Source organism: Eptatretus burgeri, chromosome 11, assembly GCF_056783735.1.
Source record: "Eptatretus burgeri isolate ZD-2024b chromosome 11, Ebu_testis_v1, whole genome shotgun sequence".
NCBI classification, from domain to species: Eukaryota; Metazoa; Chordata; class Myxini; order Myxiniformes; family Myxinidae; genus Eptatretus; species Eptatretus burgeri.
The window spans coordinates 47,946,251-47,971,154 of NC_140971.1; the positions used below are offsets into that span (position 1 = coordinate 47,946,251).

Consider the following 24,904-nt stretch of genomic DNA (forward strand, 5'->3'; position numbering starts at 1 on the left):
CAGCATGAGTTGGCCGCGTTTTTCAGTTGCTTCCCTGCTTCTTTATTTACCATTTGAGATTTTTGTCATCAAATGTCAACAAACTTTAATTCCGAAAATATGGAGAGCACTCATAAAAATAATAATAAAAATTTCAGCCGTTGTTTTCATGAAGTTTAGTTTGAGTACATGGATGGGATTTGCATTTTGAGATGCTTTCTATGTGTCCTTTGCTACATATCAAAATAAGTAAGTTTTATCTACCGAGTTAAAGAAAGATAAAAGCAATATTTGTCTACTACTACGATTACTACGACTACTTCTACGTCTACTACTCTGAGTACAAGTTATTCCCATCTTCTTCTGGGGTGAGCCAGGGAACTTTATGGCCCACGTCTTTCACTAACCGGCTGGCCAAGACTGACATTCCACTGAAGGTGGCAGGAATTTGTAATTTGTTCAGGGTGCCTGCGATGACTCACCTATTCTTCGTGAAGGACATCATGGGATCTTTGACGTGCACAAACGAATGCCAGCAGCTGAGACAGCCGGCTTAACGTCCATCCGAGGCACGGCACACTTTGTGAAGCAACAGCGTACCCACGAAGCATCGATCCGACAGTTTATGATCAGGTCCCCGGGAATCGAACCCTCTGCACCATCCTGTCGGACCAAACTCGACATTTGCAATACAGGTACCAATTCAATGCAGATATCAATCTATTCATCACAAACTTCTTGCCTCCAACGGGCTCTATAATACGGACGTCTTTGACGAGCAATCAACACCACAAATGTGTGGAAAAAATCATGTCGGGCTTGATGTTTTTGGTTCACCAGGAATTTCATCACAATATCTTGTTCGTCTTGCGGCCATCTTCATTATCAGACAAATTTTTAAAACTTCAAGGCACCTGACGACCAGTATTGGAAACTGATGCTATAAACACAAATTTACTTTTTTAAATATTAATGTTCTTCCACCACTGTGCATTTCATAAACACACATGCAGGTCAAATTCGAAGCACCTTGGTCGCGTGAGAGTGGTGCTGTATGCTTTCATGTTATTTCATTCGGGTTTACTAAATCATGGGTTTGACCTTGTGGAATAATAAAACATTGAGAGGCATAGCCAATCTAGCCCAGGGCAGGATTTCATTGGGCAAGTCCTTAAGGGGCCCATTATTACCACGTCCTCTCCTGTGGCTTGCTCTCATGTATTCCTTTTTGCACGAAATGCACAAGCACCTGAAAGCACCATTTTCTACAAACACACGCTCTACCCTTTGGTGTGGAAGTGGCAGAAGATAAAAAAAAAAAATTTCAACCAAGTCTCCATTTTTCAGCAGGTGTCCTGAAAGCCTACATAGGGTTGCGTTATTATACAATTAGCATTGTCACCAGACTGTGCTTCTTGTAAAAATGTATGTGCACGTACGGCATGACAGAGCCCCAGCATTTGATGTCTATTTCAGAGTCTATTAGACGCCATCGTTAATATGTTTGCAAATTCCTTTGTTGCGTTCAGCGCGAGATGTGCTGTGCGGGTGGAGGCCTCCATGGGATTGAGGGTGATGAGGCGACATAATAAGAATGCACATTCATTAATGAGCCATGTATTTTACCCAAAACACTTTTAATGGGCCTGCATGACAAACACTGCCCTTCTCAGAAAAGCTTTCAGAAAATTCTCAACCCCATTCATTTCCTGACCTCTTATGGTTGAGGAAAGCTCTCGGAGTGATGAACACACACACACACACCCTTTACACACACGTGTACACACACCCGACACACGCACATACCTTCCGCACACATTCACGCACACCTTCGTTTAATCAAAGCTGTGACCTGCAATTGCTTATGCTGCTCGGTGTTCATTAATTCAAAAGGGTTCTTTGACAAATACCAGCCTAATTATGCTGAATGTCATAGAGGCTGATAGGTGTTGGCTCAAGGATCAAGTCATGCTTCACTGCTGTCTCATTAATTAACATTTCTCATTTCCCCAATAACAGAGGACACCTGTAATCACACCACCGCTCAACCAATTTACTGCCCTTTGATTTCACTAAATATTAATGTCTCTCCATGCTGCTTGCCGAACAATAAATGCCTCCAAACCTCTTCCACTCGTTCGTCTTAATAGTGACCTTACTCGTGAGCACTAAAAAAACAACAACTCTGAATTTGAAACGTTCAAGTGTGTGTGTGTGTGTGTGTGTGTGTGTGTGTGTGTGTGTGTGTGTGTGTGTGTGTGTGTGTGTGTGTGTGTGTGTGTGTGTGTGTGTGTGTGTGTGTGTGTATGTGTAATACTGTAACATTTAACTACAGCTGCGTGATGCAACCCACAATTGACACAATTCCAGTGCAAGATATCATTCAGATGTTTCATAGGAGTTTTCTGTAAGGACATCATCATGTGAATAGTTCGGCTTATTTGGGGGGGGGGGGTGGAGGGGACGGGAGGAGCTTCCAGTTGAGAACTTTCCAGTTGCATGATGCAACATGGAAAAACTTTTTTTGTGGGACGCTCTGCACTGGATTTGTATCGAAGTTTTGAAAGCAGGTTCATCAAGTTAGTGAACCTATTGTTGGAACAAACAATGTTGTTTTCTCTTTCAGCTTGCTTACTCATATATATATATAAAGCTTGCAAGTAGCATTGTTTAAATCCTCGGTAATGCTTTTAAGCTTTCCTTTCGATATGTTTTGAACTTGTATGTATGTATGAGTATTTGTACCTTGGGCTGCTGATGTTGGCCTGAACTCTGATTTATCTTTCAAGTCATTTGCTTTGCTTTGCCTGTACTTGTTGATTGTTGAGCTGAACCTTTTGGCATTGTACTACATTCCTGTGGTTTTACAGGTAAATATTCTGGTGATATGCATGAATAAAATGCTGAAATAAATTACAATATCCTTTGACATTCTTTATTTGAATTTATTCATTTCCAAGTACGTGTGTCGGAGTCGGTTGTTCAAAACGTTCTAAGAACGAGATACTCACAATAGTGGAGTACATGCCAACGTTTAAGTTATTTTTCAATACATAACTTTATGTAACTAATGATACTGGAGGCCCGTACCCTTGACAGAGTTTTTCGGGCATAAATTCAAGAAATGTTTCAAGGTTAGAACCAATGCCAGGGGGACTGCCACTCCATCTCAGGGTAATCGACTGAAGTTGGCAGTAATGTTTTGGAACTTGTTCAGGGTGATGGTGATAACTTGTTCCCCCCATGGTTTAAACACATAGAAAGACGGCTGTGCCCCCCCCCTTCTCCTCCCATGTTGTCAAGAAGGTTGTCAACACCTAGCTTGTCCACCCCATTCATGCGTGTTTTGTGTCTTGTTTTTATCCGTTACATCCTAATCCGTTCAGTGTTCTTACACAAGCCTCGCCTATCTATCCAAAAAAGGGAATAAAAGAATATGTGCAAGAGCAGTATCATTTTTGGCACTGCCCCCCCCCCCCCCGAGGTGGGGTAACAAGATCAAATACCAAAAAATGCAATTACAGGCACATTTTTAAGCATTTTTAAAATGAAACTTTGGATATGCAATCAACATTGGGGGGGTTTTACATTTGACCCATAGTTCAGGTCATGGGGACTTCGGGTCACAGGGGTCAAAACAAGATTTTTAAACTCAAAAGTTGATATTGGGTCATTCCTGGTAGAACTTTTTGCCTTCTTTCTACTTTGCTTTCGGTTGGAAGCGTGGAGATTTGCAATGGCGCACCATCGACTTCACTCTAGTCAACTATGTGTGAAAAGTATTGTGGGATCTTTAACATCCACCAATGACCAGTGATGGCAGATGGGTTTTTCTGGCATAACATCATTCCCCCAATGGATGGTGCACATATTGATACCTCGTCTTTTTTGTGAAATATCAGGTAGAAAGTTTATGGCTAGGTCAGGATTCAGCAGAGGGGATACGAGGAGATGCCAGACCGAACCTGTGAGAAAGCTGCGTTTGGAGTCTTAGAAGCTGCCGGCCAAGTGACGCACCAACCCAGCAAGCCACACCTCACCTCTGCCTCACAAGTCTCTGTGCTCTGTGCTTCCCGCCTACCTGCGGCAAGGACGCAACTTTAACCACTTGCATCAGTTCCTGCATTATCGCGCCAGGCACATCCACAATATTTCTGTCCTGTGCCCTTCTATTTATTGTCTATATCACATGGTATGACTAAAGTCTTAAGTTAATTAATTAACGAATCCCGATCGTTCATTGTTTTTGTGGGCACGTATGTTCAGTAATGAGTTAACGGGGTTTATTGTTGATTTTTTCATTGCTTCTTCTCTTTTCTTCCCCTGTGACATCATTTTCACCTTAGAAAATACCTTGTATAGAGGAGATTATGTTTGTGGCAGCTACTTCATTTGTTGCTTTTAGAAAGACTCATTAAGGGATAATTGATCGCTTGTCTCCACACTGCGAGTAAGACTGTGTCACTTGATTTAGGTTGCTCAGCCGAAGATTCGATCCAGCCACGTGATGCCTATCAGCGCAACACTGGGCTGCTTTAAGACTTCCAATCCGCAGGATAACACGGTCGTCAGACGCGTGTCCGGAAGCAAGATCTCAAAGTGGTCGACTGTTGCGATCGTTTTGATGGTGACCCATGGGGTTCGAGCCGGACAACTGGACCATTCCGACTGCTGTAACAATATCATAACATTGGCATATCTTGCACTATTGTGAGTATCTCGTTCAATGATCGTTTTCGAATGGCCCTCATTCGTTGATAGAACATGATGTAGAGCGATTACGAAAATACAGTAATTTTATGAATATGTATATGTATATATATATATATATAAATTCAAAACACCTCTTACTTGACCAGTCATGTAATTATGATGCAAATAAATGCAATGTAACAGTAAGGTAAGGTGATACGATGTGTTATCCTACTCAGTCTGGAAGACCAGAAGAGATCGAAATTTATGGTAATTTGATTAAAATAAGGTGGCCATAACTGTGTCGTCCATTTTCCTGCTTTATGCTTCTGCAAAATTGTATCAAGTTTTGAATTTGAACGGACCTGTAATAGGTACAGCAAAGTGCGTGCTGGCATCTGGTGGTGTGTGAACAACAACAGGATGCGTGGTTCGAGTCCATGTCAAATTTACTAATGAATTATGAAAAATTCGAGGATTCCGTGTTAGAGAAAATGAATCATGTTCAGTTTGGCCGTGCTTTCGTGAGATGGCTGGAACCACATCTCGTGAGCGATCATTAAAAGTAATTCATGTTCTTGCACTTTCCTGGGCATTGACAGGAAGCTGTTAAGAGAAGGCCTAATCCTGGCTCGCCGCTCCGGCTGTACCTCCATCGATCGCAGAGAGCACTCATCCCACTGAAATGGACTCCCGGATGGGCAATTACACACCCGAGGAATCATAGCCCACAGTGTCCTGTGAAAAAAAAAACAGAAGGATCCTGTTGATATTCTGATTTACCTCGTCCATGTGGAGAGAAAAAGAACAACACATGCAACTTGGAACTGTTCCTCTGCATATCTACAAGGCTGTGACCTGGGACCTCAAGCTTCACGTCAGTTCAGCGATGCACGTAACGTGATGATGTTGTGACGCAGACATTGTGAATTTGAACGATTACCCAAAGCTAAACTCCTAATCCATCCATCCATTGGGACCATACTCTGTGCAGAGCGTTGGTGCTGCTTCAGCAGTCTCCTTGGCTATTGGACACAATCCTGGACGGGTCGCCACTCCGACACAGGATACCAGCAAGTTGGCACTCATTTTGCCGACCTCTGAAGGATGACAGGCAGAGTCAACCACACCTGGTATTAATTCAACAGCCAAGTGGGATTTTAACTCAGGATCCTCAAATCCCAAGCCCACCACCACCCTAACCATAAAGCCAACACCAGGCATAAACTGCACATGGGCCACAGGTAACACCTTCGAGGCCACGATTTTGTTGGTCTTGGTGGTGCGGCGGTTCTTCCATTACCTGAGACAAGTGGAGACCCTGAAGGGTTGATGAGATCTCCTGAATTTCTCGTCACAAATATCCCGCTCACAGATACAGATACAGCCTGTTTCTGCAACAGTAACTGAATTCTGAAACTCCGGCATTTTCGCGAGCTCGATCGGAGTTTAATTGGGAAGCAAGGATAATGAAAAGATCAGGTGGACATTTGTTAAAGTTCCACACAAAATATCTCATGAATGTTGAAAAGCTTAATTTATAAACGGAGTGCTCTACCCTTTCTGGGAATAATTTTCCATGGAAATATCTGCCAGGAATGAAATGATTCAATGCCTATGATTCCACTGGAAATTGTATTTATCTCATTTATTAAGCAAACTTTGTTGCAGGCACGGACGATTGTGACTGAACTCAGCGACGCGTGTGTGTGTGTGTGTGTGTGTGTGTGTGTGTGTGTGTGTGTGTGTGTGTGTGTGTGTGTGTGTGTGTGTGTGTGTGTGTGTGTGCGTGCGTGCGTGTCCAGACTTACAGATTTAGTGTTTTCTATACAAAAGTTTGAGATAAAATTGCTTCTACATTGTTCTTGGCTGTAGTGATGTTATACGACCTTGATGTTCCTCCTCTGAATACTTATTATGTAATCATATTGCACACTCATGTTGCTTTCAAATTAAATGTAGTGTGGATTCCATTCTCCTTTCGTATTGTTGTTTATTTGCAGGAGATTGAGCAACGCGGTGTATTTTGTTGTTGTGCAATATTGGCTGGAAGGATGATCGAGAGCTGCGCACACTCATCAATGAGTTGGTCCAGCCTGAGTTCGAATCCCGACACAGCTATAAACAGTCATCTCGGTGTTTCGCAGGCAGGATGAATCATCATCAATGGGTGTTCCCGATTTTATGTTCACCTGGGCATCCAATGGCAATTACTGTGCTACCATTAGTTGTGAGTGTTAAAGATCCTTCAGTAAAAAGAGTAGAGTCGGCAACGTTATCACTGGTGCCGGTACCTGCAAGCAACACGTTCCAACTTCGTGCTCTCACCTGCGGCGGGGGGGGGGGGGCATGGCATCAGCGGCACAGGTACTCTCCCAGAAATGATGCAAGCCTGCAGCCATTTGTGACGATTTGGTTTTCCAGCTGTTAGAACGTTGCATTGAAGGAGAACAGTAAGAAGAATAAGATTGTCATGGATGAATATGGAGACTTGGGGTAAATCTTGCCAATTCGACGAAGTGTTTCAATTAATTCAATAAAATTTACCGTCGATGTTGAAACATTACTTAGACGTTAAAACAATGTATTCTCAACAAAACAACTTAACAGCCTTTTAACTTTAAAACTTCATCTACTTCTACTAACTTTCACTGCACCGCACACCTCGAAAGTGAAAGCATTTATACGTTTTTGATATTCTCTTTTTATCCTATCAATTGCAAGTTGGTACAAGTTGGGTCAAACGATCGGGTTGTTTCGATTTTGGTAAAACATCAAGAAGATTGATGTTTAAAGCAGCAGCAAAAATTAACCTGGGAATGCAACACGGCAATGATGGGCCAAATGGCCTCATTACCCTCGCTGAAAAGATAGGGCATTGCATTTGGATCCGTTTGTCACTTGCAAAATCGAAGATTTTTCAAGTATATTGGTTATTCGATTTTGTTATTCTGTCTGTCTGTCTGTCTGTCTGTCAATCGCCTACAGGTCACAATTGTAAACCGATCTCCACGAATCCTCACCATATGGTAGAGTTTGTCCAAAGGAAGAAGCCGATTGTTTGAGGTCAAAAGGTCAACATAGATGCTCAAGGTCAACAACTAAGGTGGTATTTCTAAAATACTCAATTTTCATCCCATTGACTTGAAATTTGAAGAGGATTTGCAGATCAGGTCACTGAATTCAAGCACCAGTTGTTTTTGAGGTCAAATTTGTTTTAGGGATTTTGCAAGTATCGCGCTCTGCACGACGTCTTCTTGTTATTCTGTTTGTCTGTCTGTTTGTCCGCATCGAACTTCAGTGTTTTTCTCCGCAACCGCTTGTCAGATTGAGACAAAATTTTCACCATTGGTGCGACGGCCCATGTACAATGTTTTCATGCTAATTATGACGTCATATGTCACGTGATGTGGCAGCCATGTTAGAAAAACTGAAAAACTTTGGACCTCTATCTGATGCCGCACCAATTAAAAATTTGAAACTTAGTACTTGGCAAGTACTCCTCATGGGGAATAGAGTGATTTTTTTATTATGTCATGGGTGCCTTCGTGATGACGCCATTGCATATGTAGAACACTACGTCGATCAGTAAGAACATTTTTGAGGGTCATCTTGGGATAATTTTGTCTTTAAAATTTTTTGATGACGTCATCTGTCACGTGATTCGGCAGCTACATTTTCTTTTTTTAACCTTCAAAAATGTCTGAAATGGTTGAACAGATCAAAGTGAAACTTTACACATATCACCCACCGCCTATCCATGAGGAACAAAAGGTTCACACATATGACATTACAGGCTACATGGTTTGGCAGCCATATTGGATTTACCCAAAACATATAAAAATCTTATTCTCCAGGACTGCTGGATAAAACGGAGGGAAACTTCACATAAATGTTCCCCAAGGCATGAGTGTACAAGGTTGTTAAGGAATAATTGACAAGTCACATAGTTTGGCAGCCATATTGGATTTAAGAAAATATTAAATAATGTTTTCTCTGGAACTGCTTAATTAATCGACGTCAAACTTCACAATTGTGGTCTCGTTGTGATGGGGAATACATGTTTTAAATTTCAACTTGATCAGATACATGGTCTGGCAGCCAGATTTATTAAATTTTTTGATGTGGGTTTGTTTTTACAAATCAATTGATTTTTTTTGAATATGGATCACTTGGCTGTGCCTGGATGGGTTTGAGGGTCGAGGAGGAGCAGCTGAAATGTGAATCCTATCCAGGTTCCTCCTGATGACTTCATCTTTGCTTTTTGCTTGTTTGGATTCCTTCTGATGACTCTTATGCAAGACTGAACAGTATTTGGTCTTCCATTTGATCTGAATTGAATTTATTTTAATCCCATTCTGAGTTATATTGAATAATAAAAAAAACGTCATGGGTCAGGGTCAGGGTCAGGTGTCCAATCAAAGCGGGACGTCTTGGTACCCGGTCATCACTACCAGGAGTTAAAAAGTGGCAGTTTTAATTATGTCTCATTATTTACGCAACACACCAGTACACAAAACTACACAAACACCACAAAAAAACAAGTCCTGGTGAGGGTCTGCAATCTCTGATTGCTCTTTTTCTTGTTTCCTAGTTTGAGGTCGTGTGGGATCGTGTGACCACTTGCAGTTGGTGTAGTCCCGTGGGTTCCACCAAGGATTCGAATTTCTGGTTACATCATGATGGAGGTGTCCGGAAGAGGCGGCTCACACAGCTTTGGTATCTAGTCTGGGTTCTCTTCTCGACTCGACTATGAACTGGCGGATCGGTGTTTTGCACTCCGCACCGCGTCCATCCGTCTCTCAGATTGCTGTTAAAGCCGGGTGTCTCGTTTGCTATCATCAGCTCATGGTGGACGTTAAAAATCCCACGGTGACTTTCACGAAAAACAGACGAGTCACTGTGACCGTCATCCAGAATTACTGCCCTCACCAACACGGGGCACCGCATCAGCTCCACCGCGAGACAGCTTCACTCGCAAACAATGATGCGAAGCAGCGACCACGTGCTGTTGCAGAAGTAGAAGGTTACAACCAAAGATGATTTCTGTACAGCAAACGGGACAGACGGCTTAAAGTCATTGAAAGGGATTGTGCGGCGAAAAGGACCTGCCCCCATGAGATGAAGGTGTCCATCATTTCACGGGGGTTGTCCGTCGTCGTCTTCTTCAACCACCACAATTATTCCCACGTTCTGTGGAGTTGGCTGTTTGGGAAGTTTTTTGGCAGAAGTTAAGTGACGTCATGTTGGTGATGGTCGTACGGTCGGTTCGCTGGGGGTCCTCGGGGTCCTCCTGGAGGACTGAGCTCCGCGTTGCCCGTTCGGATGGCCACATTGAACTGCTTTGCTTCGCCTTCCTGCGTTAATAACTTCCTTCCTCCGGTGATTTCCCAAGACCGGCCGCCGGTTAGTCTTGGCACGCACTGCGGATTTCCTGGAGTACAGAATCGCCCCGTGTAAGTCCGTTGATGCGAGCCGCGCCGTGTCCGTCCGTGTATCGGGCTCACGGTGCCGACCGGGCAACCTCGAGGTGCTTTTCACGGCTCGGGCTCAGCCCAACACCCCGGGCACGTTCCTCATGGTCTTTGCCCACCGAGTGTTTGTGTTCCCTCCACCGACGAACCAAATCCAGGTACATCGAGCGAGCTTGCCCCCCCCCCCCGGAGAACGAGGTGTACACGCACCTGCATCGACTCCACCTGTCCACCATCCGGATTGGTGGTGGTGGTGGTGGTGGTGGTTCAATCACGTGCCAATTGCGTCCCACAGCCCGGTTGATTATTTGCGCTTTTATATAATGCCACGTAACGGTGACCTTGTGTTTTTCGGTTCGGTTTGATGACCCTATTAACATTACAGGGAATTCCCTTTTGAACCAATAAAACGTTTAATGATTTTTTTTTTTAATCCCTTTTCACGAGACCAACTTTTACTTTTCGAACGACAAACTTCCTCTCGTGGTTTGGAAGGAACAAAATGTTTTATTTTTTTTTTTTGTTTATTTTTGCCAACAGGAGGGCCCGGAGAGGCTCTTCGTTCGTTGTGGTTTTGGATCCTCTCCCCGACCCAAAAGATGCTCTGAGGACCGCCAGAGGGAACTGATGCGCAGCGTCGGCATGGTCCCGACCCCCGTGAGGAATGTCTGCTTTGTCGCTGCAGGGGGGTTAAGCGCAAGCAGGTCAAGAACCCAGGCCTTGTCTTGTGTGACTGCGCCCTCGGGTAAACTCACGCTGTGAGCGCGCAGAGAATGCCCTGAGGGAGGGAGCCCGCCGCCCTTAGGGCCCGGCTTGTACTGAGCCGACATTGTTTTGTTCCACGGACGTTGAGTTGGGGATTTGTCCACCGAACCCTTCCTTACCCTGGAGGTGGGATCCTCTCGGCGAGATATCCGGCGGAATCGGATCTGATCAAATTATCCTCTGGCAAAGTGCCAGCGGGGGTGCCGCATCCCGGATCTCGCGCTGCTGGCTGAACGCACCGTGTTTATAAATAAATAAATAAATAAACGCGTCTTTCGTTGGGAGAGTAGCCTGTTCATCCGAATCTTGCGTGGAGGTCGAGCGCACCATTGACTACCGAGCTTAAATAGAACCCTCGTTCACGTGTACGGTGTCTGATACACAGGATGTTGCTTGTTGGCGCACTTACCTTTCGGCTGCTACGTCTGGGTTCGATTCCCGACAAGCATGCCGTTGTATTGCATCACGAAGTACATACACCCCGCCTCTGTTAAACGTTAAAATGGGTCTGGGTCTCTGGGTCTCTGTCTCTGTGTGTCTCTGTCTCTCTCCCCCCCCCCCCACTGTTGTTACAGGTCAAACATCCAAAAGGGGTGTTTCATGACGAGGAGGCGAGTTATCGCCGGCACTGTGGAACAAATTACAAATTCCTGCCACCTGCAGCGAACGTCAGTCCTGACCAGCCGGTTCGTGAAAGCCTTAGGAACAAACTCCCTCCCTGTCCGACGCCACACAAAGTGGGAATAATTTGGGTAGTAGTAGTAGTAGTATTAGTAATAGTAAGAGTTGTTGGTTGTTGGTCGATGTAACAGCAGTTTAACATGTTTTACACATTATGTATCATAACCAGACCCCATGAGTCAGACCTGCCGGGGCTGAACAAGCTTTGAAAGGCGTTCGGGATCCCATGTTCTGGACGCCATGTCCGGTACAGACGTTTTCGAGTCGAAATGTTCGGAACACAGAACACACTCTCATTTCAAAGGGTTCCAAGCTCCGCCGACGTGGAGTGTTCGTGCTCACGAGGTATATATGTATATATATTAATGTACGTTTACATTATATATATTTGTATATATATTATAATATATATATATATATATATATATATATATATATATATATATATATATATTAATGTACGTTTACATTATATATATTTGTATATATATTATAATATATATATATATATATATATATATATATATATATATATATATATATATTAATGTACGTTTGTCCGAGGTTTGTGGGTTTTTTTAAGGGTCGGGGTTAAACAGCCAAGACTCAATTCCCATTGCAAGCACAAGCGACGTCAGAGGGGTCGTTCGGTGCAGGTTCGAATCCGGCTCGTCATGGGCTCGGTCATTAAGTGCTCCATCAGTCGTTATATCGATACGGCATGATCCCCTCATTCCCAGCACTCCCCCCCAGTACGGAATCGCGGCCACATAAGGCAGGTGGGCCGGTCCAGAACGATGTAACAAACGATTTAACATGATGATCAATGATTCGTGTTCGATTTCGAGCCAATAGCACAGGTGATCGATCGTGTTGAACAAAAAGTGTTCCCATTTTGACCCATTTGAACCGATTATTTTTTTTTTGGCCGTATAACTCAGGTGGTCGTAATACTGAGGTTTTTTTTCTTTTCTCTGAGCTGGAGGAGACGGGCAGGTGACTTGACTCGTCATCGAAAGGAGTCGAGGCTCTGCAGAGGGCGCTGCGCTCTCAGCCTTGTATTAGTGAGGGAGTTGAGTGATCGTAAACTGCTTGTCGCACCACAATGCGGTTATCAACCGCTTCTGTCCGTTGGGAATGTTTTTAGTAGTAGTTGTTGCAAACCCAACTGGAGCCTGCACTTCAGAATGGAGGACATAATTACGGCGTAATGTGATTAACGTTATCGGGTTGCGATTCATTATCTTTATTATGTTTAAATGTTTTATTATTATAATTATTATTATTTTCCCCATTTGTTTAAACTACAAACGCCGACACAACACAAGACAAAGCGCACTCGAACGGATCCATGGGTTTTTTTTCTTTTTTTGCAACTGCTTTGCCCGCACTCCCGCGTTCCGGAAAGGCAATCAAATATAATTAGCGAAGATTGCTGGAATTATTCCTAATTAGGTACAATTACATTCTTTTGCTAACGCAAGGACCCCACGTTACTTTGATTGACTTCACGGCGCGGTTTAATGGACTGGGCGGGGATTAGTGACGCGTCACCGCGACGGCGGGTCATGATTGGTGCGCGCTGCGACGGCCGCTGATTGGACGCCGGTCGGAGGGATGTCACGACCCCACGTGGGGACGGGCAAGCCAGGCTCGTTTCTAATTGGTTTGCGCAGGCAAACAGCGGCGCTTGTATGCAAATTCGGGCCGCGTCATTCGCCTGGCCGGCAGATGGGAGCGAGGCGGCCGCTAATAGCCGTGCTGGCGGCAGCGAGCGTGCGGGAATTCTCGGGCGAAACGGCCGCGATTACAGCGAATGTCCGCGCCGCTTTGAGCAGCGCGGGTTCTCCGTCAGCCGATCCCGCACGGCGGACGCGCCAAACTCCACGTCGTCGTCGTCTTCTTCTTCCTCATCTTCCTCGTCGGCGCCCTCTTCTTCTTCTTCTTCCTCGTCGTCCTCGTCCTTTGTTGCGCGCGCGAGCTCGCTTCGCCTCGCCGGGACGACGTGTGAAGGAAAACCCTCGCTGGCGCCTCCGGAGCTCTGGGGCTCCTCGACATGTACCCACAGGCGAGGCATCCGGTAAATGCGTCGCCACGGAGCCCTCGTTTCGGCGCCTCTCTGCGTTTTTCCTCCACCACACGAGCCGCGTTCACAGCTGCCGCCCGGAGCGCGCACGTTACTAACATCATGTTCATGTTGTTGCGCTCCCCCCTCTCTCTGTTAAATGTAACTCTTTGGACTTTAATGTACATATTATTTATATTTATATATATATATATATATATATATATGGATACGTATTTATTATTTCCGGGGGAGATTGGAGGGAGTACTTTTGTCGGCGCCGGTTTCTCGGATGGCTGCTCTTGATAAACGCGCCAACGATTGTTGTCGGGATAAGATCCGGCGAGAGGGGGTGAGAGATCGCTGGGGGCACGGGGGGTTAAAGGGGACTAGGGGCGGGGCGGACGTATTCCTGCCGGGAGTCCGATGGCATCGGGGCGATCATGACGATTCTGTAACCCACGTGGTGTGGCGGGAACGGGATGCTGCACCCGACGTTCTTTGACGGCACCTCGTGACCTTTTTATAACACATGCGTCCTTCCTCCCTCCTCCCTCCTCCCTCCTCCCTCCGCCCTCCTCCCTCCTCCCCAGGCCCCTCCCCAGTCTGGCCAGCCGTTCAAATTCGCCATCAATGAAACCTGCGACCGCATTAAGGAGGAATTCCAGTTTCTGCAAGCCCAGTACCACAGGTACGTTACACCCACGGTACACAGGTACGTTACACCCACCACGCTACACAGGTACGTTTGTTGTCTTGCGTGGACCTTGTTGCCCGAACAAACTTCTGATTAATTTATTGTTATTATTATTATTGTTACATTTTATTCTGAGTCCATCAGGAGCCAACGTTTCCCGGTGTGGTGTTTTACATGCGGTTATTATTATTATTTATTTATTTATTTTTTTGTCACTGGGACAGTCTCAAGTTGGAATGCGAGAAGCTGGCGAGTGAGAAAACGGAGATGCAACGTCATTACGTCATGGTAAGCTCATCGAGTCGACGCTTTGTTGTGAGGAAAATGGGTTTGGAGGTATGGAACCCGAAACTCGTTTGGCACTAAAGCTTCCTTTCCCTCCCCCCTCCTCCAATCCCTTTTTTTTTCTCTCTCTTTCTCTTCCCAACCCCTCTCCATTGCCCCCCCCAACAAACCCCTCAACCTACCACGCATTATATCAAAATCTGCCATTTCAATCAATTATTTCTCACCTGCATTCCACCATGCCTCTGCACATGACTAAAGGATATTATTCTGGTTCTTTATTAACCTGCTTTTATATCTTTGCAGTATTACGAAATGTCCTATGGAATGAACATCGAGATGCACAAACAGGTGCGTTTCAAGGTGTTTTCTGAGGATCTCCCAACAAAGCGGAGCGGTTTCCTTCCATTTGATACGACCGGACTGGCGTAATCTCGACGGCTCCAAAACGTCATGTCGATGTAGTTTAATTTTTCTTTTATTTATTATTCGCCCGATATATATATATATATATATATATATATATATATATATATATATATATATATATATATATATATATATATATATATATATATATATATATATATATATATATATATATATATATATATATATACATATTTTTTTTTCTGCGTTTTGGTCATTTTATTCTTCCAAGGTGCTCCTATTAGGACCTGCTGGAAAAATAAGCATTAGCTTGCTCTGTAGGGACCCCACATCCAGCCATGGGTAGTAATGCAGTAATACAGTAATGCAGACGGGGCCTTCCGGTTATTACATCGGATCTCCCAACCCTCATTCCCACCCCCCCCCTTCCACTTCCCAAGGGGCCATGAAGCCCCAGGAAATGCGAAAGTAATTGCTGTCTGGTGGGCATTAACTCCAACTGCTGGTTTGAGTTATTGGTATTATATTATTATTATTATTGTTTAACTTTTGCGTGTAATTTATTTATTTTTTATTTTTGAAGCGGAGATATTTTCTGGCTCTGAGCAAGTTTGTTCTGTTTCATTGCCCTGTCCCCTCATGCGATGTCCCGTTATTTCCTCCCGCTCTATCCCGTTGCGCTCGCTCGCCGGGGCCCGTGTGAAATTGCACGCGCACGCTGTTCATACATTCCGGGTCTCCAAGCGAGGCGTGCGCCCCATTAATCACTCCCATTTTGTTTCAGATGGAAATTGTGAAAAGGCTGAACGCAATCTGTGCTCAAATTATTCCCTTCCTGTCTCCAGAGGTGAGTGCTCTCCCACCCTCCCTCTTTTCCCCCACCCCAGGTCCCTCCCCTTTCATCCCTCGATTATTTTTTTTTTCCTCCCCTAAACCCCACCCCCATTTCCTTCGTTTCTGTTAGCCGTGTTTGTGCCTTCATTGTCCGTTCGGTGCATTTGTGGCTGAGCTAAGAGCAAGCCAGAAAGCCATCTGCAGCTTGCCCTATGGGGCTTGTTATTTCCACATTAGTACGAGCCCTCTGTCCTCAAATGGGCATTACTTGCATCATTATTTGGTTAATGGATCTGGCGAATTGGAGGGATGTGTGCTGCCTGTAATTAAATAATTTGTGGCTGGGAGGTGAAGGGTGGTAGGATGATGTGGAAATGGTGGTGTACAGCTTTGTGTGAGCTGATAACCAAAAAAGCAATTTCCTGCTATGGTGAGTATGATTTCCATTTGTGGCGCCGTGCCCACGCACGTGTTTTGTTGATTTTATTAACTTCCTTTGTGATTCTCGTGATTGTGGATCACATCCTAGTAACAACGAACTAAGCTGCATATTGTTTGTGTACCAGTACTCCGGCTTTACTTAATCTCTCTCGTACGGTTGGGGTTTTGAGTCGAGCATGTCCTGCTGGAACTCCAGTCGTTCTGTGATCACGTTGTGCTTTTGCATCTGAGAGCATTACAGGTTTACCAATCTGGAATGAATGGATGGATGTCGTGTTGGCCAATGCTGTCGTCTTTCCTTTCTTGTTTCTGTCACGACATTGCAGCACCAGCAGCAGGTGATCCAGGCCGTGGAAAGAGCCAAGCAGGTGACTATGTCGGAGCTCAACGCCATCATCGGGGTACGTGGACTGCACAATCTGAGCCCGGTTTGTTGCTTGTTTTTACTGCAAATCTTGGCCCGTCGGGCGGCAGCGCTAATGAAGTTGTTTTCTTTAATAGTAGAAGTTGAAGTGGTTGTGTTTTTTTATTTATTTATTTTTTTCTGATTCTCTTGACTAGTTGTTCTAATCCTGGATAAGTGGTAACTGGTGGCTGTTTGTGGTGTGGGTTGTAGTTCATAATCTGACCGAGTAGTGTACTTTATGGCGAAGAAACATGGAGTAGACTTGCAACCTGTCTTGGATTGGCCTGTTGCTCCACAGTTGGGCCAACCTCTTCTTGCTTTGACATTGTTTTTTTTTGGACTGCGCTGTGGAAGTTTATCGATGGAGCACTTGACATAATATGCAATGGGTAAATTGTAGGGATTCCTCATTATTAAACTCATTAAATATTCAACACCGTGGAAATGCAAACTTTATCGGTAATGCAGAATACCTACCATTTGAACCTCAGATCTTGTAAAAGGGTTCTTTTAAGTGTGGCACTGCAACAACTCGTCCAGTTCTAACACGTGATCGTGAATTGTGCTCCTTGAATGCGTTTCCAAGCTTGAGGCATTTTGAGCCCTCCTCTTCCTGTTGTGCCATGCCATGCCATTTCAGCACCAGCAACTGCAAGCTCAGCACCTGGCTCATGCCCATGCACCACCTTTACCTCTACCCCCTCACCCGGCCGGCCTTCAGCCTCCCGGCCTCCCCCCGGGTACCAGTGCAGCGTCGGGTCTCCTCGCGCTCTCTGGAGCACTGGCTCATCCACCTCACCTGCTCAGCAAGGAGGAGAAAAACCACCATGTGGACAACCACAGAGGTGGGTGCTGAGGTTGAGCAAAGTGCAAGGTTCCACCGGTTAGTTTTGTGCTGTGCTGTGATTGTTGGGAGAGATGCTTGTCAATGACTGATCGCTCTCCAATTTTAACAAAACTCCACGTATTTAGCACCTTGTACCTGCTATTGCCACCAAGCACCTGACTCGTGTGAATTTAGAATTCTTATGCCTGCGGTTTGCTGGTTTGTTTGTCGTAGTGTTGGCGACTCGGCCTCGTAATTACTTCGAGTTCCACGATGAAAACTCATTAATTGCTTTGCTTGAGTCTGTGGTCATATTGCGAAGTGATTCTAGATTTCGTTCGTCGCTTGCAGGCAAGCTTTCTCCGTTGCCTTGTCGTGCTCATTATGCTTGCTGTGAGTCTGTGGTTTATATATATATATATATTTTTATTTTTTTTTTCCTCCTATTGTGTAACGAGGTTTGTTTTGGGATTCAAGTAATGGTGTTTTGTCTGCCTCTTGTCCCACCACCACACCTCCCTCTTCCCTCCTCTCTCTCTCTCTCTCTCTCGTATCTTGATGGCACGGACGAGCAGCTGACAGGGATCCAGGACCGGTAAGTGTCCCTGAGTGGCTTGGTTTTGTCAAACAAACACTTCCATAAAAACCTTGCTGCTTTGTTTGCCTTTTGGATAAGTTTGCACATGTTGACTTGCAACACATGCCTGCGTCACTTCAAAGGTGTGGAACGCCGAACGCAGGCCTTGAGCAGACTCAAAGTATATTTCCATTAACAATTTGATGTGACTACGGTTTGTAGATTAGGGTTGTAAACGTGGTGAGGTGTTTGCCGGAAGATGCAAGGATGGCAGTGAAATGTTTTGGGTTATTTTTATTTTTTATTTTCTTCATTTGGAGTTGTGGTGGCTGCTGAAGTCTGCAACTTGCACCCTTTTCATACTACAGAGCAAGTCGGTTTCTCCAGCTGGCAGCCTCCGTGGAAGTGAGAAATTCAGAAGCTCAACTGATTTTGCCACAGACAGCAAAAAACGGAAAATGGATTTGAAAGAACCTGTGAATCATTATGTAAGCATATTCCTAAGCAGTTGTGAAATGAATTGATTAACCCTTTAATTTCATTTTATTTTTCTGGGAATGTTTTGGTTATGAATGTTTGAAGGTCTTTGGAATTTTTAATTATAATGCATAAGGACCTCTCAAAATTGAGATTGTCTATTTGTAACAACCCATCATGAATTGTTGGATCATTCCAGATCGGGAATGGGAGAAGATAACTAAAGAGGAAGGGAAATATAATTTATTTTTTTGGAGGGGGGAGTAGCATAAGGAAGCATATTTTGTGGGATGGTTGTTATTGACCTCGACGAGGCTTTAAAGAACCAAAACGATGTGCTGTTTGATCAGTTGGTTAATAAGTGTGATTGGCCGATAGTTCAGGGAAGTCTTGACGAGTTGACGAAGAGCTGTAAAACTAAGAAAAGAGCGGAAAAAAAAAAATTCTGTGACGAGAGGTGGATGTTGCTGTTGAGTTATTTGATTTGCTGATGGAATTTCTGATCAAGTTCTGCTGTCATGGGATTGGCTATTTCTTATGAATATTTGGATTTGGCAAACAAGATTGCATCACTAATCAATGGGTTTGAAGTAATAATAATGAGTTCGTTTACAACGAACTTCAGCATTGGAAGAGGCCATTAAGCCTGTGCAATGGTTGTTTGACCATGCTGTATCCTTAATTTTATTATTATTATTATTATTTTTAATGCGGAGTGTCAATCAAGGAAGTGGCACGTGCCATTATTTGAAGTCTTGGTTATGACTGGACCAGGGAATGGTTCAAACTGCCGACCTCTAATCACTGTCATCAAGTCTGGTTAAAAGTCGTTTTGCTCTACCTGTAGCTTGTAGCTTGTCAATAAAGCTGGGATTGATGACATGAGTGTGTCCTTGAGGGATTGCACAATGTTTGTGAGAGAATTTGATCTCTATCAGTATTAAAATTACAAAACGAATTCCATTAGTAGAGGTTTGAACGAATGACTTCAGCAGGATTGTCAAAATCACATTTGTTTCTCTTGTGATGCAATGAAGCCTCCAATGGAGTTGGATTTAACGTTTCCAAATAACTGGGCTGGCAGGATGACCTAGAATCCCGAGATGTATGCATACTCGCCTCGAAGCTGTCTAGTCTGGGTTTGAATCCCGTCCCAGCTATAAGTTGTCATCCTGGTGTTTCACGGGTAGGGTAATTCATCAATCTGTGTGCCGTTCCTCGGGTGGATGTTAAACTGGGTGTTTCCTCTGCCATTTATTATTGTTGGACATTAAAGATCCCATGATGTCCACCATGAACGGTCTGCGAGTTATCGCCGATACTCTGAACAAACAACAAATTCCTTCCCTGGATTGTGAGCCGGAGTGGAAACTTGACCAAGATTGTGGCATCGGCTTTGGTAGCACTAACGCTTTGCATAGAACATGGCACATGATCATGATGATGATGATGAAATGATAATTTCTGGAGATTGAAAGCACGTGAAGCACTATTAATCCTTGTAATTATAGATTTTGTAAAACTTACTCTGCATTGCCGAGAGAATGACCCAATTTTCTCTGTGCTTGAGTGTCATTTTTCGTTTTCCACTCGGAGTAAATGTAAAACGCTTTTGCTCCTCCTGCAGGACAGTGATGCCGATAAAAGTGATGACAATCTTGTTGTGGATGTTTCCAATGAGGTGGGTTTCATTGCTTTTGTAAGCTTCTTAACTTAACTTTTTCCTTTTCTTTTTTTTCTTTCTTTCGATCTGAGCTTCCCGTTATGTTCAATCTATCCGTTTAATGCTTCACCTCCCACAGGAACCATCGTCGCCACGCGGAAGTCCAGGTCATCTTCCCCGCGAGAACGGTTTGGACCGGTCACATGGACACGGTCGTAAGGAGGCCACGCCCCACAGCCCAGCGTCTGTCGCATCCTCCAGTAGCACGCCGTCCTCCCGCTCAAAGGAAATGGGCCAGGTCAGTTGGGCTTGCCGCACCAGAGTATTCCACTTTCTCCAGCTGTGGCAATTCTGGACGGATATCTTAATATGTCAAGAAGTTAAATGGTGTTATTTGAGGGGTTTGGGAGGGAGTTGAAATCTGACCAATAAAGGCAGTGATTTGTTTCATTTCCTTTAATAAACACTCACTTCAACTGCAGGGATCAAAACTTGATTCTCCGGTGTAGCCTGAACTCACTTCGATTCCCTTGCATCGTCTCACCACATGTGATCACGACATTCCTTGGAACCTTGTGCGGGGCTTTTTTTATTATTATTTTTTTTCATTTTGATTTGTTTGTTTTTCCTTTATCCAACAATTTACCAACTAAGTGTGGTCCCGTCGGAGAAATGTCTGTGCTAATACTCTGCATTTGTAGTTCAGTGGTTTTTGGCTGCTTTTTTGCTGGTCTTAGTACAAGCCTAATTGGCTGTGCAGTTACCCTGCCAGTACGATTGAATCGTGATGTTATGAGTTTCGGGCTGTGTTTTGTGGAGATTGATCCAAAGTGCAGTTTGGAGAAATCATTTGGTTTTTTTTTAATTTTTTTTTTAGTAATTTCTTTTAAATTTTTGGCATACTTTGTGCTTCGTCTTAACGTACAGGTTTTTCTTGGAGCTCTTAGTTTGTTTTCAGGTGTCCACTTAGTGCAGAGCAGTTGTAATTGGCACAATGCCGTGGCTCGCGTGGAAAAAAAAATGCTTTAAAGTACACGGCCAATCTTTCGATGCACCTCTCACGTGGACCGTGGTCTCGTCGGGTTGGCTATCTCGTTTAGTACATGAGGCGCTTCAGGTATCGTCGTCCATTTACGTTGACTTCTTCTCGAGCTGTCGGAGAAGCATTTTGCTTGTTTAGAGGTTCCAGACTTGAATCGATCATCGACTGAGATGCCACTGCGGCAAGACTTGCATGTAGATTCTCAGCACTGGTGGCTAGTGCAGACCAAGCCGTGTGTCTTGTGGTTGCTCGAGTGTTTTGGAAGCACAATGTTTTGCTAATGTGCATTTAGATTGGTATTTCTCTGCCATCCCCTTGTTAGGTGGTGGTGGGGGGGGATTTGCGAACCGCCATGCATTGTGAGGATTGAATCCTGTTTGGACAGCATGTATCGACCTTGTTGCTAATGCTGTACCATTGAAACACATCTTCCACTTTGTGAATGCCATTACATGGAATTTTTAAATGGTTTGGTTTGCAATTCGTCAATAGAGAAATGTAAGTGTTCCATTGTGTTTCAGAATGAGAAGTCTCATACACCCATCTCGGCCTCGAGCACCCCTGCATCGGCTGGTGATCTTTCCATTCCTGGTCCGAATGTTGGACTCCGACCTATTGCTGGAAAGTCTGCCTCCATAGACGCCCTTGGTGAGTTTGGCTTTTTCCCCTTACTTCCCTTTGAATGCAGGGCTTTTTGCACCATTTCTTGGTAAGCTTTGCATTGTGCCTTTCTACACACTGTAGCTCTCCTTGTGCTTAAAGTATTTGACATGGCTTCTTCCCATCCCTGGGTGCATTTATATGTTTTCTGCTGTTTTGTTCTGCCTGACTTGTATATACTGCATTTCATCGAAACTTTTCCTTCTGTTGCCCAGGCTTCCGAATGCCCATTGCTGCTGCAGCTGGACCTTTTGGAAGCCCCTTTGGCATGTTTCCTCACCCGGGGCTCAACGGGGAGTTGGCCAGTCCCGGAGCCTATGCCAGTCTACATGGAATGGCACCACAGATGACAGCCATGGCAGCTGCCGCAGCTGCATACGGACGGTCTCCCATGGTATGCTTAATAGTTTGGGGTTTTTACCCCGTGATTGTAGATACTAATTAACCAGCGAGTTATTGAATGAAAATAGATTTGTATGTGGAGCTTTTTAAATGTCTTTTCTGCTGACTGATTTGAAATTTTTGTGGATATTTGGCCTTTTCAATCTTTTTATTTCTCTTCATTGCAGGTTGGATTTGATCCCCATTCTCACATGCGCCTCTCCAGTGTTCCTCAATCACTCTCGGGTGCTGTCCCTGGAGGCAAACCGTATGTCCCATTTTTTTTTTCTTATGTTTATCAGATATGGAAGTTGTAGTTGAAATTTCCAGCCATTGAATTTTTTTCATGCTGAACATTGGTTTTTATTTACATGTGTGTATATATATATATATATATATTCTCTGTATACATTGTCGAGGCTCGTATGAGAGCTAACCAATGCATAGCAAGAGGGGGGGAGGGGTATGAGACAAGGGATGGGAGAGGGAGGGACAAAATAGTGGGGAACAGAAAAGATTGAGTTTTTGGATGGGGGAAGATAAGAGGTGGTGGTGGTGGTGGTGGTGGTGGTGGTGAACAGCTGTTTTGAAGCCCTGGAGGGAAGAATGGGATTGAAGAGAGTGTTGTTGTTGTTGTTCATCTTTCGGCTGCTCCCGTTAGGGGTCGCCACAGCGGATCATCCGTTGTGATCCGCATACTGATTTGGGATAGGTTTTATGCCGGATGTCCTTCCTGACGCAACCCTGGTCACCTCTTACGACACAGGGATAAGGACTGGGTTTTGCCATGATTCCGGGCTACCCTACACCTTCTCATAGCGTGGCCCAGCGTAGAGCTCCTGTCCTCAAGCGATCCTCCAACCCAAGCCTCCGAGTAGCCGGATTACAGGCACACGCCACTACGCCCGGTATTGGATTGAAGAGAGTGTGGGAGTTTATTCCAAAGGTGGGGAAAAAAGAGGAATGAAAGGGTGAAGGTGAGCAGTGATTCGTGATTTTTTTTATCCAGATCTGCAGAGAGCAAAGAAGCTGCTGCTTGCCGGTCTGAGGGATGGCAGAAGGTGGAGTCATCAGCAAAGAGATAAAGAGGATTTTCCAGAGTCGCAGAGATCATCGATGAAAACCAGAAAAAGAACAGGGCCCAGAACGCTGCCTTGCACTCTAGCCTGGACAGGAAGAAGGGAGGAGAGAACTCCATTTCGGGCCACACGTTTGCTATGACATGAGAGGACGTCTGCGAGCCATGAATGGAGCTGGCCTTGGATACCATAGCAAGATAGTTTGGTGAGCAGAGCAGGGTGCCAGATGGTGTCAAAAGCACGCGATATGTCTAGGGATATGGTTTTGATTTCATGTCCGGCGTCGAGTACCTCCATCCATTGTTGGGAGAGCAGAAGCAGTATTTCCAGGGTAGAGTGACCTGGTCTGAAACCAAATTGATGATCGGAAATCAAGCCATTCGAGAAGCGGAAGGATTTAATGTCTGAAGCGATGATGGATTCCATAACCTTGCTGATGATCGGGAGAAGGCCGATTGGTCTGTAGTTGCAGGTTTCTGTTTTTGCACCTTTTTATGCAGGGCAGTAATGTTTGCTGATTTCCAAGCAGATGGCAGATAACCTTGAGCAAATGAGAGGGTGAATAGAACAGAGAGAGGGTGAATAGAACAGAGAGAGGGTGAGCAAGAGCAGAGGAGCATATTTTTAGGACACGTTGGCTGATGCTGTCCGGACCGGTTGCAGAATTTGAGTCAAGGTTTGACAGCAAGCTTTCCACCTTGTCAGAAGAGGACACAGTCCAGGGACAGTTGGGTGTGACTGGGTAAGGTGGGTACAGAAAGCGATGGGTTTCGGACACAAGATTTAGATGCAAACACCGAGTTTAGATATTCAGCTTTTTCATGTGCGGGCCGTGTCAGCAGTACAGCCATTTGAGCTACGGGAGGGGATGGAGAGGTAGCATACACCATAAACAGATTTTTTTTTTAGATGCCACCACGATTTGGAGGAGGGAGAGAGGTTTGAGAGTTCAGACTTGAGATTCGAAAGATGTTGTTTACTGGCTCTCTTGAGGCTAGCCGCACACTTGTTCTGAGCTTTATGGAAGGAACTGAGATTGCCCTCAGTTGGGTTTGCTTTCCATGAGGAAAAGGCAAGTTGTTTCATGACAACTGCCTCGCCACAAGCTTCAGTGAACCAAGGGCAGGAGGAAGGTTAGGACAATTGAAGACGAGAGGGGATAAATCTACATGAGGGACAGCAAGTTTCTTTGAAATAATTCCCAGGATGAGTTCATGTTGGAGAATTTAGTGATGGAAGACCAGTCTAGAAGTTTTATGGCTGCTTGGAGACCCTGCCAGCCAGCCTGAGTGAAATGCTAAGCTCGACGGCACTGAGGTGGATCACTGATAACAGCCAGAGAGATGTCAACTTTGACAAGGACGTGGTCAGAAGAACCGATTGGAGCAGAGGAAGAGCAGCAGATGTTTTCAGGGAAATTTGTCAAAATCGGATCCAGAAGCGATGGAGTACTGTTGGTTGAGATCCGGGTCGTGAAGTGGGCAGATTGA

The 24,904-nt window shown here is 44.7% G+C and overlaps 2 protein-coding genes across 4 annotated transcripts in view; both read left to right on the plus strand.

The window, feature by feature from the left end:
* The window catches only part of LOC147017016 (uncharacterized), a 191,122-nt gene extending 184,496 nt beyond the window's left edge, over positions 1-6,626 (plus strand). Inside the window, exons 3-4 of the mRNA XM_085846356.1 lie at positions 4,454-4,689; positions 5,274-6,626. Of these exons, the coding sequence (XP_085702482.1) occupies positions 4,454-4,689; positions 5,274-5,355 (318 nt within the window). The 3' untranslated portion in view covers positions 5,356-6,626. The remainder of the gene's footprint in view (positions 1-4,453; positions 4,690-5,273) is intronic.
* Positions 6,627-13,287: 6,661 nt separating this feature from the next.
* Positions 13,288-24,904, plus strand: part of LOC147017017 (transducin-like enhancer protein 4) — a 30,631-nt gene continuing 19,014 nt past the window's right edge. For 2 of the 3 annotated variants that reach the window (XM_085846359.1, XM_085846360.1), the window contains exons 1-14: positions 13,288-13,671; positions 14,250-14,347; positions 14,578-14,641; positions 14,945-14,989; positions 15,813-15,875; positions 16,630-16,731; positions 17,350-17,554; positions 18,111-18,130; positions 18,481-18,600; positions 20,217-20,270; positions 20,392-20,550; positions 21,816-21,942; positions 22,170-22,348; positions 22,524-22,603. In XM_085846359.1, the coding sequence (XP_085702485.1) occupies positions 13,648-13,671; positions 14,250-14,347; positions 14,578-14,641; positions 14,945-14,989; positions 15,813-15,875; positions 16,630-16,731; positions 17,350-17,554; positions 18,111-18,130; positions 18,481-18,600; positions 20,217-20,270; positions 20,392-20,550; positions 21,816-21,942; positions 22,170-22,348; positions 22,524-22,603 (1,340 nt within the window). In that variant the 5' untranslated portion in view covers positions 13,288-13,647. The remainder of the gene's footprint in view (positions 13,672-14,249; positions 14,348-14,577; positions 14,642-14,944; positions 14,990-15,812; positions 15,876-16,629; positions 16,732-17,349; positions 17,555-18,110; positions 18,131-18,480; positions 18,601-20,216; positions 20,271-20,391; positions 20,551-21,815; positions 21,943-22,169; positions 22,349-22,523; positions 22,604-24,904) is intronic. The other variant, XM_085846361.1, reaches the window with a different exon arrangement.